The 13036-nt window shown below is 43.1% G+C and overlaps 1 protein-coding gene across 4 annotated transcripts in view; it reads left to right on the top strand.

Annotated features, from left to right (window-relative positions):
• Positions 1-443: 443 nt before the first annotated feature.
• The window catches only part of APLP2 (amyloid beta precursor like protein 2), a 77480-nt gene continuing 64887 nt past the window's right edge, over positions 444-13036 (top strand). For all 4 annotated transcript variants that reach the window (XM_030917530.1, XM_030917531.1, XM_030917533.1 and 1 more), the window contains exon 1: positions 444-705. In XM_030917530.1, the coding sequence (XP_030773390.1) occupies positions 601-705 (105 nt within the window). In that variant the 5' untranslated portion in view covers positions 444-600. The remainder of the gene's footprint in view (positions 706-13036) is intronic.

Below are 13036 nucleotides of genomic sequence, written 5' to 3'. Positions count from 1 at the left end.
GACAGTCCTTGGCAAACCGTCCCGGACTCCTAATTCATCCTGTTTTTAATAAAACCATTTCCAGAATCAAAAAGAGGGCGTACCCAATGGAGTCTGAAGAATGCCCAGCAGGGGCAGGAGAGCGGGGCGTGCCCGTATCGGGAGGCTGAAGGCTGACGGACCAACGCAGTAGGGACAGATAACGGCGCTGGGGGGTGGCGGAGGCCACAGCCAGCCCCGCGCCAGCAGAGCTGCGGCCCCCGACCCGCCGCGCGCACGCCCCCGCGCCTGGCGGCCACAGGGTCCAGAGCGGGGGCGGGGCCGTCCGCGGCCGGAGGCGGGGCCGGGCGGGGGCGCGCGGTTGGACCGGGCGGGAGGAGCAGGCTCTTCCATCCCTGATTGGGTCTGGACCTCACGGCGGGGCGGGGTCTTGAGAGGTTCTGCAGGCCTGCATTGGGAGCCGCAGAAGGAGGGCGCGGTAATGTGAAGTCAGTTCCGGTCGGTGTAAAACCCCCGGGGCGGCGGCGAACTGGCTTCAGATGCTTCTGGGTCGCAGTGTGCTGGGCGCGGAGTTAGTGTGTGTGAGCTTGAGAGCCGCGCACTAGAGCGACCCGGCGAGGGATGGCGGCCACCGGGACAGCGGCCGCCGCAGCCACGGGCAGGCTCCTGCTTCTGCTGCTGGTGGGGCTCACGGCGCCCGCCTCGGCGCTGGCCGGCTACATCGAGGTGGGGACCGGGCGAACGCTGGAGCGTCGTCTCCTTAGCCCGCCGGAGGAGCGCGGCCTGCGGGCGAGCAGCGGGGTCCGCTGCAGGGCGGGCCGGGGGTGCGGCGTGGGGGGTCCGGCGCTGCGGCGGGTCTGGCGCGCCCTCCCCCGCCGGTCCCTGCTTGGCGCAGTGCTTAGCGTTGGAGGTCGGGCTGCCTCAGCCGCCGCAGAGGCCAAATGAAAGGCGTCGGGGATACTGGGGGCGGCGGGCCGCCTCGGCCTCCCCAGCCCCCAACCCGCCCCCGGCGCCGCCACCTCCTCCGGGGACCCCGCGCCCCCGGGCGCCCGCCCCGCCCTCCCGCGGGACAATGCCAGCATCGGCCAGGGCGCTTCTCTCCCGCCGGAGTCCGCAGCTCGTCTCTCTCCGGGGGCGACCCCGCGCGGACCCCGTAAGCTCCCTCACGCGGCGCCGGGACCTCGGCTCCGGGCCTCCCACCTGCGGGCTTCGCCTTTGTTGCCAGGTGGACGCGGCCCCGGCCTTCGCGCGCGGCAGGGATGCTGCGAGCCCCGGGGGAGCTCCCGCGCCAGGCCGGCCGCTGCTCCCTCTGCCGCCCTGGGCTGGGGTGCGGACGCGCATTTTTAAGTGGCGCTGTTTGCCTGCGTCCGTAGACCGAGGAAACCCGCTCTGTTTGCGTTGAGCGCTTTCGTGAGGCTTTCAGTGAGTAGGGAAGGTGCTCGCGAATGCGTGTAGACTCTTGGAAAGATCGTCCTCTTTCGCTGTCAGAATTCCACGGTGGTGTGCTTCGAGGTCGCCCCCGAGCATCCCCGCTGCGAGAAAGGCGAAGCGGCGGGGCCGGGGGCGGGGGCGGCCGCGGCGCGGGCCGGAGCGGGCAGCCTTGGAGGAGCCCTGCTGTGGCCGAGGGAGACGGCGGGCTTGATCTTTACTTCCCTTCTCGAAGTAGTGCTTGAACTGCTGGACTGGGATGTGTAGTTCTGGTGTCGTTTATTTCTTCTCCCTCTTCGCTCTTTTAAAAATTACAATTGGTTTCTGCCTACTTAGCTAATTTCAGAGAGACCTGAAGACTGGATTTGATTAGGCATTAATTGAGAGCTTTCTTTTAAAGACGTCAGGTTTAGAATATGTTTACTTCTACAGAATGTTCAAGTGTTTCCACGGGTAAAAATAAATCTAGTAAAAAGCGTCTCTGATGGAACGGCTTAAAACCTTTGTATTCATCCTGTTTAAAGCTTTGCGACTGTGAAGGTAAGAAAGGAGTTCAGCTTTAAGGAGAAATAGTTAACCTTTATCTACAGAGGATTTTGGATTACGATTGTTTCAGTGTCCACACAGTGGTCAGAGTTGTATCTGGATCCCTGATATGATGTCGCATGAAAACAGCTAGGTGAGTGAGATGGGGAGAAGAAATAAAGGCTTTTGTATGGACGATGGGACTTCACTAGTGGGGCGGGTGTCAGAAACCAGCGTTCACACTGGCACCCCGCTTCCCACTGGTATGAGTTTTTCAGGCATTAGTGAATTCACAGTAAAGGACTCCGCAGTTTTAAAGAATTCGTTAATACTTGTGCAGCGAGAAAAAATAATAACAGAATTCGTTGTTGTGTATTAAATTTGATTGTTAGCCGCAACATTGTTCACTTGAAAAGTATGACTGAAGAAAGTAGGAATTAAACATTTCTGAAAAATGGTTTTATGGTACCTCCTGTTCTTTGGAGCTGTATTTTTGCTCACACTTACTAAATGATCTTTCAAGGGGCCTTTTGTCAAGCTATCAGAATTTTATTCACATGAATATAATTTGATTTTGTTTATTTGCTGTCAGGCAAGGGACTGTCGAAGCTTAATTTAGATGAGAATGGCCTAAATCAGGATGTCTTTGGGAAGGCCCTGATTGAGATTAGCCAAAAGGATTCTGGCCAAATCCCTGATCAAGTTGCTTGGCACAGAATTATTGATTGGCAGATCTTTAGTGTTGCTTGGTGTTCACCGAATTAATCTCTTACACCTGTTTTTTTAAAAAAAAAACCACCTCTGGACTCAGGGTCACTTCCTCTCTTAAATCCGACACAAGTTCTCCTGTGTGCATGCTCCCATTTCTGACTGAGACAGTATTGTGCTGAAACCCCGCATACTATGCAGTAGATGACTAGGCTCCTCAGAACCGGAACTTGAGTGTGTTCTGCCACATTTGAAAGAAAGAAGGCCATTTGATTGCCAATTTTCAGGAAACTTAAATCCAAATTAAAGGATGATAACTGAGGCAGAGTAGAGAAGGCTTTGTGTTGGTATTTCTGACAGGTGGTATGGGAGATGTCTAATTGTACCTTGGAGAGAAACCTTGGTGGCTTCTGATAGGAATATCTTTTTTTTTTTTTTTTTTTTTTTTTTGAGATGGAGTCTCGCTCTGTCCCAGGCTGGAGTGCAATGGTGGGATCTCGGCTCCCAGCAACTTCCGACTTCCGGATTCAAGCGATTCTCCTGCCTCAGCCTCCCAGGTAACTGGGATTACAGGTGCCCGCCACCACGCCCAGCTAATTTTTGTATTTTTAGTAGAGACAGGCTTTCACCATGTTGGCCAGGCTGGTCTGGAACACCTGATCTCAGGTGATCTGCCTGCCTCCGCCTCCCAAATTGCTGGGATTACAGGCGTGAGCTCTGGCACCCTGCCCATTATTTTTATCATAACTACGTTTTAAAAAACTTTGGATAAATACGACAAACTTAAATTATCAGTTGATTCCTCCTTTTGTAGAGGGAATTTGTTTTACCATCTAAAGCCGGGCTTTCCCAGGGTGTAGCCACAAGCCACATGTGGTTATTGAGCCTGTAGGGTGACTAGTGTGACTGAGGAGTGAATTTTTCATTTTATTTAATTTTAATTAATTTAAGTTTACATTTAAAAACTGATTCAGTGGTTGGAAAACTTTTAACTGAAATAATTTGGTTATGCGAATCTACTTTTAAACTGTACATTTTATGAAATCTAAATGTAGATCAAGTATTATGAAAATTTAGCTTCTTAATTGAGATGTACTGGAAGTATAAAATACACACCAGATTTTGAAGATTTAGTAGGAAAATTAAAATCTCAATTTTTGTATCGACTACATTGAAACAATACTTTAGACATGGGCTAAACAAAACATAAAAATTAATTTCACCTGTTTCTTTTAACGCTAATATGGTTCCTAGAAAATTTAATACTATGTATGTGGCTCACATTGTATTTCCGTTAGATGGTGCTGATTTAAAATTTTGCTTAAAGTAGGTCCTGCTTATGTTTTTATTAGCACAATTTTTAAAATATATTTTTCCAAATAAAGTCTTGCTAGAAGTTGGCCCAACATGATCTTAAGTATTTTTGTTAGAACAATTTTGAATGTGTTGATTTTTAAATTTTTTCAATTAAAAATGTTTTACTTAGAAATAACTTTAATCACCAGGCACGGTGGCCCACGCCTGTAATCCCAGCACTTTTGGGAGGCCGAGGCGGGTGGATCACGAGGTCAGGAGATCGAGACCATCCTGGCTAACATGGTGAAACCCCGTCTCTACTAAAAATACAAAAATTAGCTGGGCGTGGTGGCGGGCGCCTGTAGTGCCAGCTACTCGGGAGGCTGAGGCAGGAGAATGGTGTGAACTCAGGAGGCGGAGCTTGCAGTGAGACGAGATGGCGCCACTGCACTCCAGCCTGGGCGTGGTGGCACGTGCCTTTAATCCCAGCCACTCAGGAGGCTGAGGCAGGAGAATCACTTGAACCCTGGAGGTGGAGATTACAGTGAGCCAAGATCGCGCCACTGCACTCCAACCTGGGCGACAGAGCAAGACTCCATCTCATATCTTATAAAAAAATGCAAAAATTGTACAATTTTCATACTCTTTACTCAGATTCACCAATTGTTAACATTTTTTCTAGTCAGCATTTGCTTTATCTATTATTGCATTTTTGGCCAAATTATTTGAGAGTAAGGTGCATACATCATCCCCTTTACCCCCGAGAACTTCAGTATATATTTTCTAAGAGCCAAAGACATAAGTCTTAGTACAGTCATCAACCTAATGAAATTTAACATTGATACAATACTTGGATATTATTTGTTGTCGGTTTTCTAGTTTGTTGGCCCAATCATGTTCTTTATAGCATTTGAAAACATGTTTTTTGTTGTTGTTTTGTTTTTCTTTTTTGAGGCTGGAGTGCACTGGCGCGGTCTCGGCTTACTGCAACCTCCGCTTTCTGGGTTCGAATGACTCTCCCGCCTCAGCCTCCCGAGTAGCTAGGACTACAGGAGCCTACCACCATGCCCGGCTCATTTTTGTATTTTTAGTAGAGATGGGGTTTCACCGTGTTGACCAGGCTGGTCCCAAACTTCTGACTTGTGATTCGCCTGTCTTGGTCTTCCAAAGTGCTGGGATTACAGGTGTGAGCCTCGGCACCCGGCCCCTTTCAAGATTGTTTAATTAATTAATTGTATTTACCCTTACTAAATTCTCAGGCTTTTGGATTTTCTTTCTAAAATAACAGAAGAATTCTATAGGTAGTACATATTCATTGTAAGAAATTTAAAAGTACAGATAACGAATAAGAAATGAAAAATGACCTAAAATCATATTACCCAGGGAAACCTTACTGAAATGTTGTATACCCTTCCATTAATAGATACATCGTGTACATGAATTTTATAAAAATGGCCACTGCATATTGAAGCTAGCACTTAACAATTATTATTATTATTATTATTATTTTTTTTTGAGGTGGAGTCTCGCTCTGTCGCCCGGACTGGAGTGCTGTGGCCGGATCTCAGCTCACTGCAAGCTCCGCCTCTCGGGTTTACGCCATTCTCCTGCCTCAGCCTCCCGAGTAGCTGGGACTACAGGAGCCCGCTACCTCGCCCGGCTAGTTTTTGTATTTTTAGTAGAGACGGGGTTTCACTGTGTTAGCCAGGATGGTCTCGATCTCCTGACCTTGTGATCCGCCCGTCTCGGCCTCCCAAAGTGCTGGGATTACAGGCTTGAGCCACCGCGCCCGGCCAAAAATTATTATTTAGAATTATGCTATAACATGAACTACTCAAAGAAAATAATGTTTTCTGTGTGACAGAAAGTAAGGAGGGTAAATCTTTGTACAATAATTGTAGTTTCCATGGAGGGGCTAGTTGAGAGAGAATTCTAAATTGCCTATAATTCAATTTTCATGGGTTGGTTTTTAGATAGATAAACTAGATTACCTTGAAGCTTAATTAAATTTAGTGTATTGTACTTTGATTTATGGCCTAAGATGGAAGGTGGACTATGTAGGCACATTCAAGTAGAAGTGAGTTCCAGTCCTTTGTGTCAAGTATAAGTAATAATTGCTTTTGCTGAGGGAATTTTTCTTACATAAGCATCGTGAAGTCTTTATTTTTATTTTTTATTTTTTGAGACGGTCTCACTGTTAACCGAGGCTGGAGTGCAGTGGCATAACCATGGCTCACTGCGGCCTCAAACTCCTGGGCTCAAGTGATCCTCCTGCCTCAGCCTCCTGAGTAACTAGGCGTACAGTGCATACCGCTACACTTGGCTAAGATCTTTTTTTCAAAATGAGGTCTTTTAAAACATAACTGTAATCTGTTTAATGTTTAAAGATGAAGATTAGAAAATCATCTGACTTTTCATTTGTAATTCATCCTACTGGTATTTATTAAACCCCTGTTACATGGTTCTGTGCTAGGTGCTAAACAGTGCAGTAGTAGAAACAAATGTGGATAGTGCTTTTTACTTTGCGAAACGCACTTGTGTATGATTTCTAGGCTCTAACCCCAGAGATTGTCATTGAGTACCTCTGGGATGCTCAGTTTCAAAAGCTCCCTGGATGATTCTCATGTACAAGGAGAGAAAAACAAAACAAACTCTTTGGGTAAATTATCTACATAAGTCCCTAACAGTCTGGTGAATTCAGTATTCTTATCCCTACCTAAAAAGGGAGTCGGTAGAGGCCAAGGGTTGAACATCACACAGCTCGACTAGAGGAAGGAGTCTGCCCATCCTATTTAAGCCTATTGCTCTGTCCTGTCAGCGTGGTTCATGTTTGCCTTTTGGGTGTGGATTTCTTTTTACTCATGTCTGCCTGTCTTTCGCATTACCAAAACCTGGTATGAGTGTTTCCCTTAAAAGGAACTAATTTCATACAAGTTCTGATATATTATGAATCCATGTAAACCATATGGTTAACAGTGATCCTTTAAAGTATGTAATTACAGGGGACTTTGCTGTTTTACATTTTCCATTGATTTTTCTTTCTTTTGCGTCATTCAAATGATATTCACTGATTTTTAAAAACTTTTTGGGCCTTTTTGTTTGTTTGTTTTGAGACAGAGTCTTACTCTGTCCTCCAGGCTGGAGTGCACTGGTGCCGTCTTGGCTCACTGCAACTTCCGCCTCCTGGGTTCAAGCGATTCTCGTGCCTCAGCCTCCTGAGAAGCTGGGATTACAGGTGTGTGCCCCCACGCCCAGCTAATTTTTATATTTTTAGTAGAGACAGGGTTTCACCATGTTGGCCAGGCTCGTCTCGAACTCCTGACCTCAAGTGATCCAGCCGCCTCAGCCTCCCAAGGTGCTGGGATTATAGGCGTGAGCCATTGCGGGCCCAACTCTTTTGTGTCTTTTTATATTATGTTCAAGTTCTCTTTTTTTAGTAGTAAGTGGTGTAATTTTTGTATTCTGACCTACAATTTTAAGAAAAGAAATTATGTCCCCCTGTAGAGATTTTTATCAAAATCAAGGTGTGGGATTATTTGGAAGAGAGAAGGCTGCCAGCACCAGATACTCAATCGGTGGCCAGTGACCAGTGTGATGGGGGTAAGATTGTGGTCCAGAAAAATATTACTTAGTATGTGGAGTGGGGCACTCACAGGTTGCTTAATTGAGCTGTCCCCACCCCGCTTCTCCCCTGCCTTCCTTGGGTGCACTCTCCTAGTGGTTGTGGAATTGCTGCTGCAACACCAAGGGGACATGCTCTGATACAATAATGTCCAGAGGAGGAAGAGATGGTCTCTTCCTGTATGTATCTCCTTTTAAGAGTGAATAAACCTTTCTCAAAGCCCACCAGCATAGGACCCCTCAGGTGTCACTGGACAGAAGTGTATCAGATGCTTCTAGCCAAAGCAAGCCTTGGCAAGGGGAATGGTACTGCCTCCACAGACTTAGACTTCTCAGGGCCTGCTGTCTGAAGCATGTGGCCAGGAGGAGGAGGGTGCAGCCTCGAATCAGGTTGGGCTTATCAGATGGTGATACCTCTTAATAACAACAACAACAAAAAGTTGGGCTTGGTTGGAAAAGAAAGCTGTGGATGTTGGTGAGAATCCAGTGTCTGCTACAGGGGCGTTCCATGTCTGGGAAGTTATGTCGCTGGGGTGGCTGGAAGAGAAGGAAGTAATGTCTTCTGAAGAAGTTACCTGTGGGTTAAGTTAGCTGGCAAAATGGAGACATCTGAGACATCACAGTGCATTTGTTAGATCTGAGATAATGCTATCATTTTAAAGGGATAATGCTACCCAAGACAGAATGACTAGAATGGTGAAGAATGTGAAAAATTTGACATAAAAGGTGAATGGACTGTGAGGGAGGTATTTCGCCTAGATAAGAAAATGTGAGATTAGTGGTGGTAGTAAAGATCATTAGTATTTTCACATATTTTATGCTTGTCTCTGGAAGGCTAAACATGTAACTTGCTTAGGCTGAAGCAGGGTTTTTACCCGGAGGGGTGAGCTATTAGAGCTTTTATTTTACTCCCTTTAGTTATGAGCATTCCCCACATAGAATAATTAAACATGTAAAAAAGACCCTATGTCCAGGCCCCAGTTTTGTTGAATCTTATTTCTCATGTATGTTTTAGCCTTAAAAAAAACCCCACTGGATACAGAAGTATAACATTACCGATAAAAGCCTCATTTGAACTTTCAAGAAGTAACTCTTGAGGTAGGAGTTTACATTTCCATTCATGTTTTCATTACATTTGCTTAGGCTGTTGTTAGAGTTGTAACATACATTTATCAACACATAGTGTTAATTATTTGTGCATACTGTGATTTTAGAAGGTAAGAATGTCAAGCTATTTGAACTGAAAGTAAAGATAGCCCCTTACTCAGGAAAGTGCCAGCCACTCTTGCTGCTTCTACCCAGTATTGAAAGCACTTGAGTATGTTTGAGCTTTTCAAAATTTAAAAGTACACAAAAGAAAAAGAAAAACAAAAAGCTCAGTTTGTTTGTAAATGAAACACTTGTGTAACTACCACTGAGGTCAAGAAATAAAACGCTGCCAGTATCTCCTTTCCTTCCTTGCTCAGGAGTTAACTGCTCCTCTGACTTTATGGTAATAACTTTTTGTATTTCCGTATAGTATTACCTCCCACGCATTCATCTGTAAACACTGTAGTTCAGTTTTCCTTTTTTTCTTTTTTTTAGCTTCATATAAGTGGAATCATTCAGTATATATTTTTATGCATTTGGTCTCTTTCACTATACACATTTTTGACAGCCACGTGTATTGAGTGTAGCTGTGGTCACTCATTTCCGTTGCTGCATAGTACTCCATTATATGAATAAACCTCAGTTTGTTCTGCTGTTGATGGACGTTTGAGTCGTTTCCAGTTTGAGGTTATTAAGATAATGCTGTTCTCTCTGTGGTTTGCTTTTTCATTCTCTTAATGATGTCTTTTGAAGACGTTCTTAATTTTAATGTCTAATCTTTTAGTTTCTTCTTTCCTTTTTTTGTTTTTTTTATTTATTATGGTAGGTGCTTTTTGTATATCCCATTTGAGAAGTCTTTTCCTACCCTGAGGATATAACGATAGTCTCCTATATTGTCAATGAGGAACTTTATTGGTTTGCTTTTCACATTTATTTGGAGCAATAATTTACCTGGATTTTTGTGTAGATGTGAAGTTAGGGGCCATTTCATTTCTGTTTATGGATACTGGCCTGCACCATTTATTGTCAAGTCATCCTTTCCCTTCTGCTTGGCTCTGTCACCCTTGTAATCAAGTATCTCCCTATGTGTGAATCTCTTCCTGGGTTCTCCCTTCTATTCCATTGATCTCTTTGTTTATCCTTGCACCAACTCCACACCGTTTTAATTATTGTTTGTGTAATAACATTTTATATTTACTAGATCAAGCTCTTCTACCTTGCTTGTCTTGAATAGCATCTTAGCTCTTCCCGTAACCCTTTTCTTTTCACATAAATTTGCCACATTTTACCAAAACAGCTTCTTGTTAGGATTTTGGTTTTGCTTTGGGTCTATAGTTTAGTTGGGGGAAAGTTGACATTTTTCAAGTACTGAGTTTTCCAATCCAGGAACATGGCATGTATTTTATTTATTTATTTATTTATTTATTTATTTATTTATTTATTTTTGAGACAGGGTCTTGCTCTGTCGCCCAGGCTGGAGTGCAGTGGTGTAGTCTCTGCTCACTGCAACATTTGTCTCCCGGGTTCAAGTGATTTTTCTGCTTCAGCCTTCTGAGTAGCTGGGATTACAGGCACCTATCACCATGCCTGGCTAATTTTTGTATTTATAATAGAGAGGGCATTTCACCATGTTAGTCAGGCTGGTCTCAAACTCCTGGCCTCAAATGATCCTCCTGCCTTGGCCTCCCAAAGTGCTGGGATTACAGGCGTGAGCCGCTGTGCCCAGCCCATGACATGTATTTTATTTAGGCCCTCTATAATTCTCCATTCAATGTTTGGTAGCTTTCTGCATAGAGATCTTGTATATCTTTTGTTAGATTTATTCATAGGTATTTGGTCTTTTTTATGCTATTATAAATGGCATCTTTAAGATTTTTTGTTGTTGGTTTGTGTGGTTGTGGAAAATGCAATTGATATTTTTCAGTTGACCTTGTATCCAGTAACCTTGCTAAACTTGTATACTAATTATAATAATTTATCTGTAACTTTGAGTTTTTCTGAGTATATTCTGTGAATTGTGACAGTTCTATTTCTTTCCATTCAATCCTTGTAACTTTTATTTCTTTTTCTTGCTTTGCTGCCCCATTTAAAATGTTCAGATAGAGATGATAGTAGCTAGTATCTTAGTCTGACTTCTCTCAGAGGGAAACTGTTTTTACAATTTATATGATACTTGTAGTTTTTTTGTAGATACCAGACCCTTTATCAGATAGGGAAGAGTTTATATTCTAAGTTTGCCAAAGATTCTTGTCATGAATGAATGTTGAGTTTTTTTCAAACATCTTTTTTTGACAAGTATCAGATGATCATACGAATTTAATTTTGATAGTGCAGTGTGTAAGGAACTTTGCATTCCTCAAATGAACCAGACTTGGTTTATTTTCTGGATTTGGTTTGCAAAAATTTTGTTCGAGAGTTTTGCTTCCTTGCTAATAAGTGAGTTTGACCTGTAATTTTTCTCTTTTTGTAATATACTTGTCAAGTTCTGATTTCAAAGTTAATAGCCTCGTAAGTTTTGGGGGAAGGGAGCATTGCCTTTATTACTATTATTTTTTGAGACAGAATCTTACCCTGTTGCCCAGGCTGGAGTGCAGTGGTGTGGTCTTGGCTCCACCTTTGCCTCCTGGATTCAGGTGCCTCCTGCTTCAGCCTCCTGAGTAGCTGGGATTACAGGTGCCAGCCACCATGCCTGGCTAATTTTTGTATTTTTAGTTGAGATGGGGTTTCACCATGTTGGCCAGGCTGGTTTCAAACTCCTGACCTCAAGTGATCCACCCACCTTGGCCTCCCAAAGTGCTAGGATTACAGGCATAAGCCACCATGCCTGGCCAGACATTTTCTTTATACAAGTGCTTACAGATTGATTAATTTGAGGTCTAGGCTAATGTGTGTTCCAGACAAAAGTTTTCATTCTACCTGGAGCCTGAGGACACTAGCAATCCAGGATCTTACTCTAAGTTCCTGGACTGTGATGACCATAAACTGAACTCCGTAGAGTCCTGTCAGTTTCTGATTTATCTTTCTAGATTCATACGCTTTGAGCTACAAACTCCAAACCTTTAAGTTCTCCAAGTTATTACGAAAAATTTAGAAAATACAGTTTTGGCCAAAACAAAAAACAAACCCCCAAAAAACAAAACTGCAGTTTACCCTTCAGATAAAAACTATTTTGTTTTTCTGGTTTTGTTTTCTGTGCATCTTCACTACTCTGAGTACATTTCACCTTGTGTGTGTATAACCCATTTTTTTCTTCATTTAACATACTGAATAATTTCCGGGCCATTACATATTTTATGACGTGTATAGCTTTTTTGGGCATCACCCTTCATGGTTTGGGGCTTTCGAACACCCTGCAGTTTGAAATGTACAGCATTCATCCCTCTAAATAGCTATTCATACTGTGAATTTGGATTTGAGTAAACTATTATGTGAACATTTTGAGTTATTGCATAGGGATATTGCCTACTAGCCAGTGATTGGATATTTGCAGTAGTATTGAACTGTTACTTGAATATTTTACTGCATTTTGCCCTCATTTTATAAGAGTGATAAAAAGGAGGAAAAAATATTTATTTTATTGATAAGAAGCACATGGTGGTAATTGGTGCTTTTTTGGTGTTTTTCTAGGTAGTTTCTTTGAACTTACGTAAATACTCAGTGGGCTCAATTATGTGGAAAAAATTAAGGATTGGCTATAAAATGCTGGAAATAAATTTTCAAGGGCATTTTTCCCCCTAAAACACTGGAAGTAATTGGGATCTGATAAATTACTATATTGCTGGTAGCAGAATCCCCAAATAGCATGCATATGTTTGTAACTTGTTCATGTTTACAGAAATACACCTTATGTGAAAGTAGAGGACTGCCTATGTTGTAATTTATTTGATTCTTTTGTAACTGAACATGTAAGTTTCTCATTTTTCTCTAATGTAAACAGCATACTGTGGATATCTTTTAAAAAAAATCATTGTAGCTATATCTCATTGGCATTTAAAAGAACCTCTAGAAAGGACTTGATTGAAAGTGGAAGACTGTGGTCATTGGTTCATTTGAGGCTCTTCATAGTCATCATCATTAGCAAACATTTATGAAATTGCTATATGCGGGCATTGTGACAGAACAAATAACACCATAGCTGAAGGCACTATATGGTTCCTAAGATGATATAATAACTAGAAGAAACTTTTTCTGTTGGAGAAATGGTAGTCAGCACTTTTCCCGTCTTCTCATACAGATTTTATTAATTTAGCCTTTTAATTTTTGTTACTCAAAACCTCATTTTTTTGTTTGTTTTTGAGACAGAGTTTTGCTCTTGTCGACCAGGCTGGAGTGCAGTGGCATGATTTTGGCTCACTACAACCTCTGCCTCTCAGGTTCATGTCTGGCTAAT

Source organism: Rhinopithecus roxellana, chromosome 15 (genome assembly GCF_007565055.1).
Source record: "Rhinopithecus roxellana isolate Shanxi Qingling chromosome 15, ASM756505v1, whole genome shotgun sequence".
In the NCBI taxonomy this organism is placed as follows: Eukaryota; Metazoa; Chordata; class Mammalia; order Primates; family Cercopithecidae; genus Rhinopithecus; species Rhinopithecus roxellana.
The sequence above is the reverse complement of the archived record's forward strand: the minus strand, read 5'-3'. Positions and strand labels throughout refer to the sequence as shown.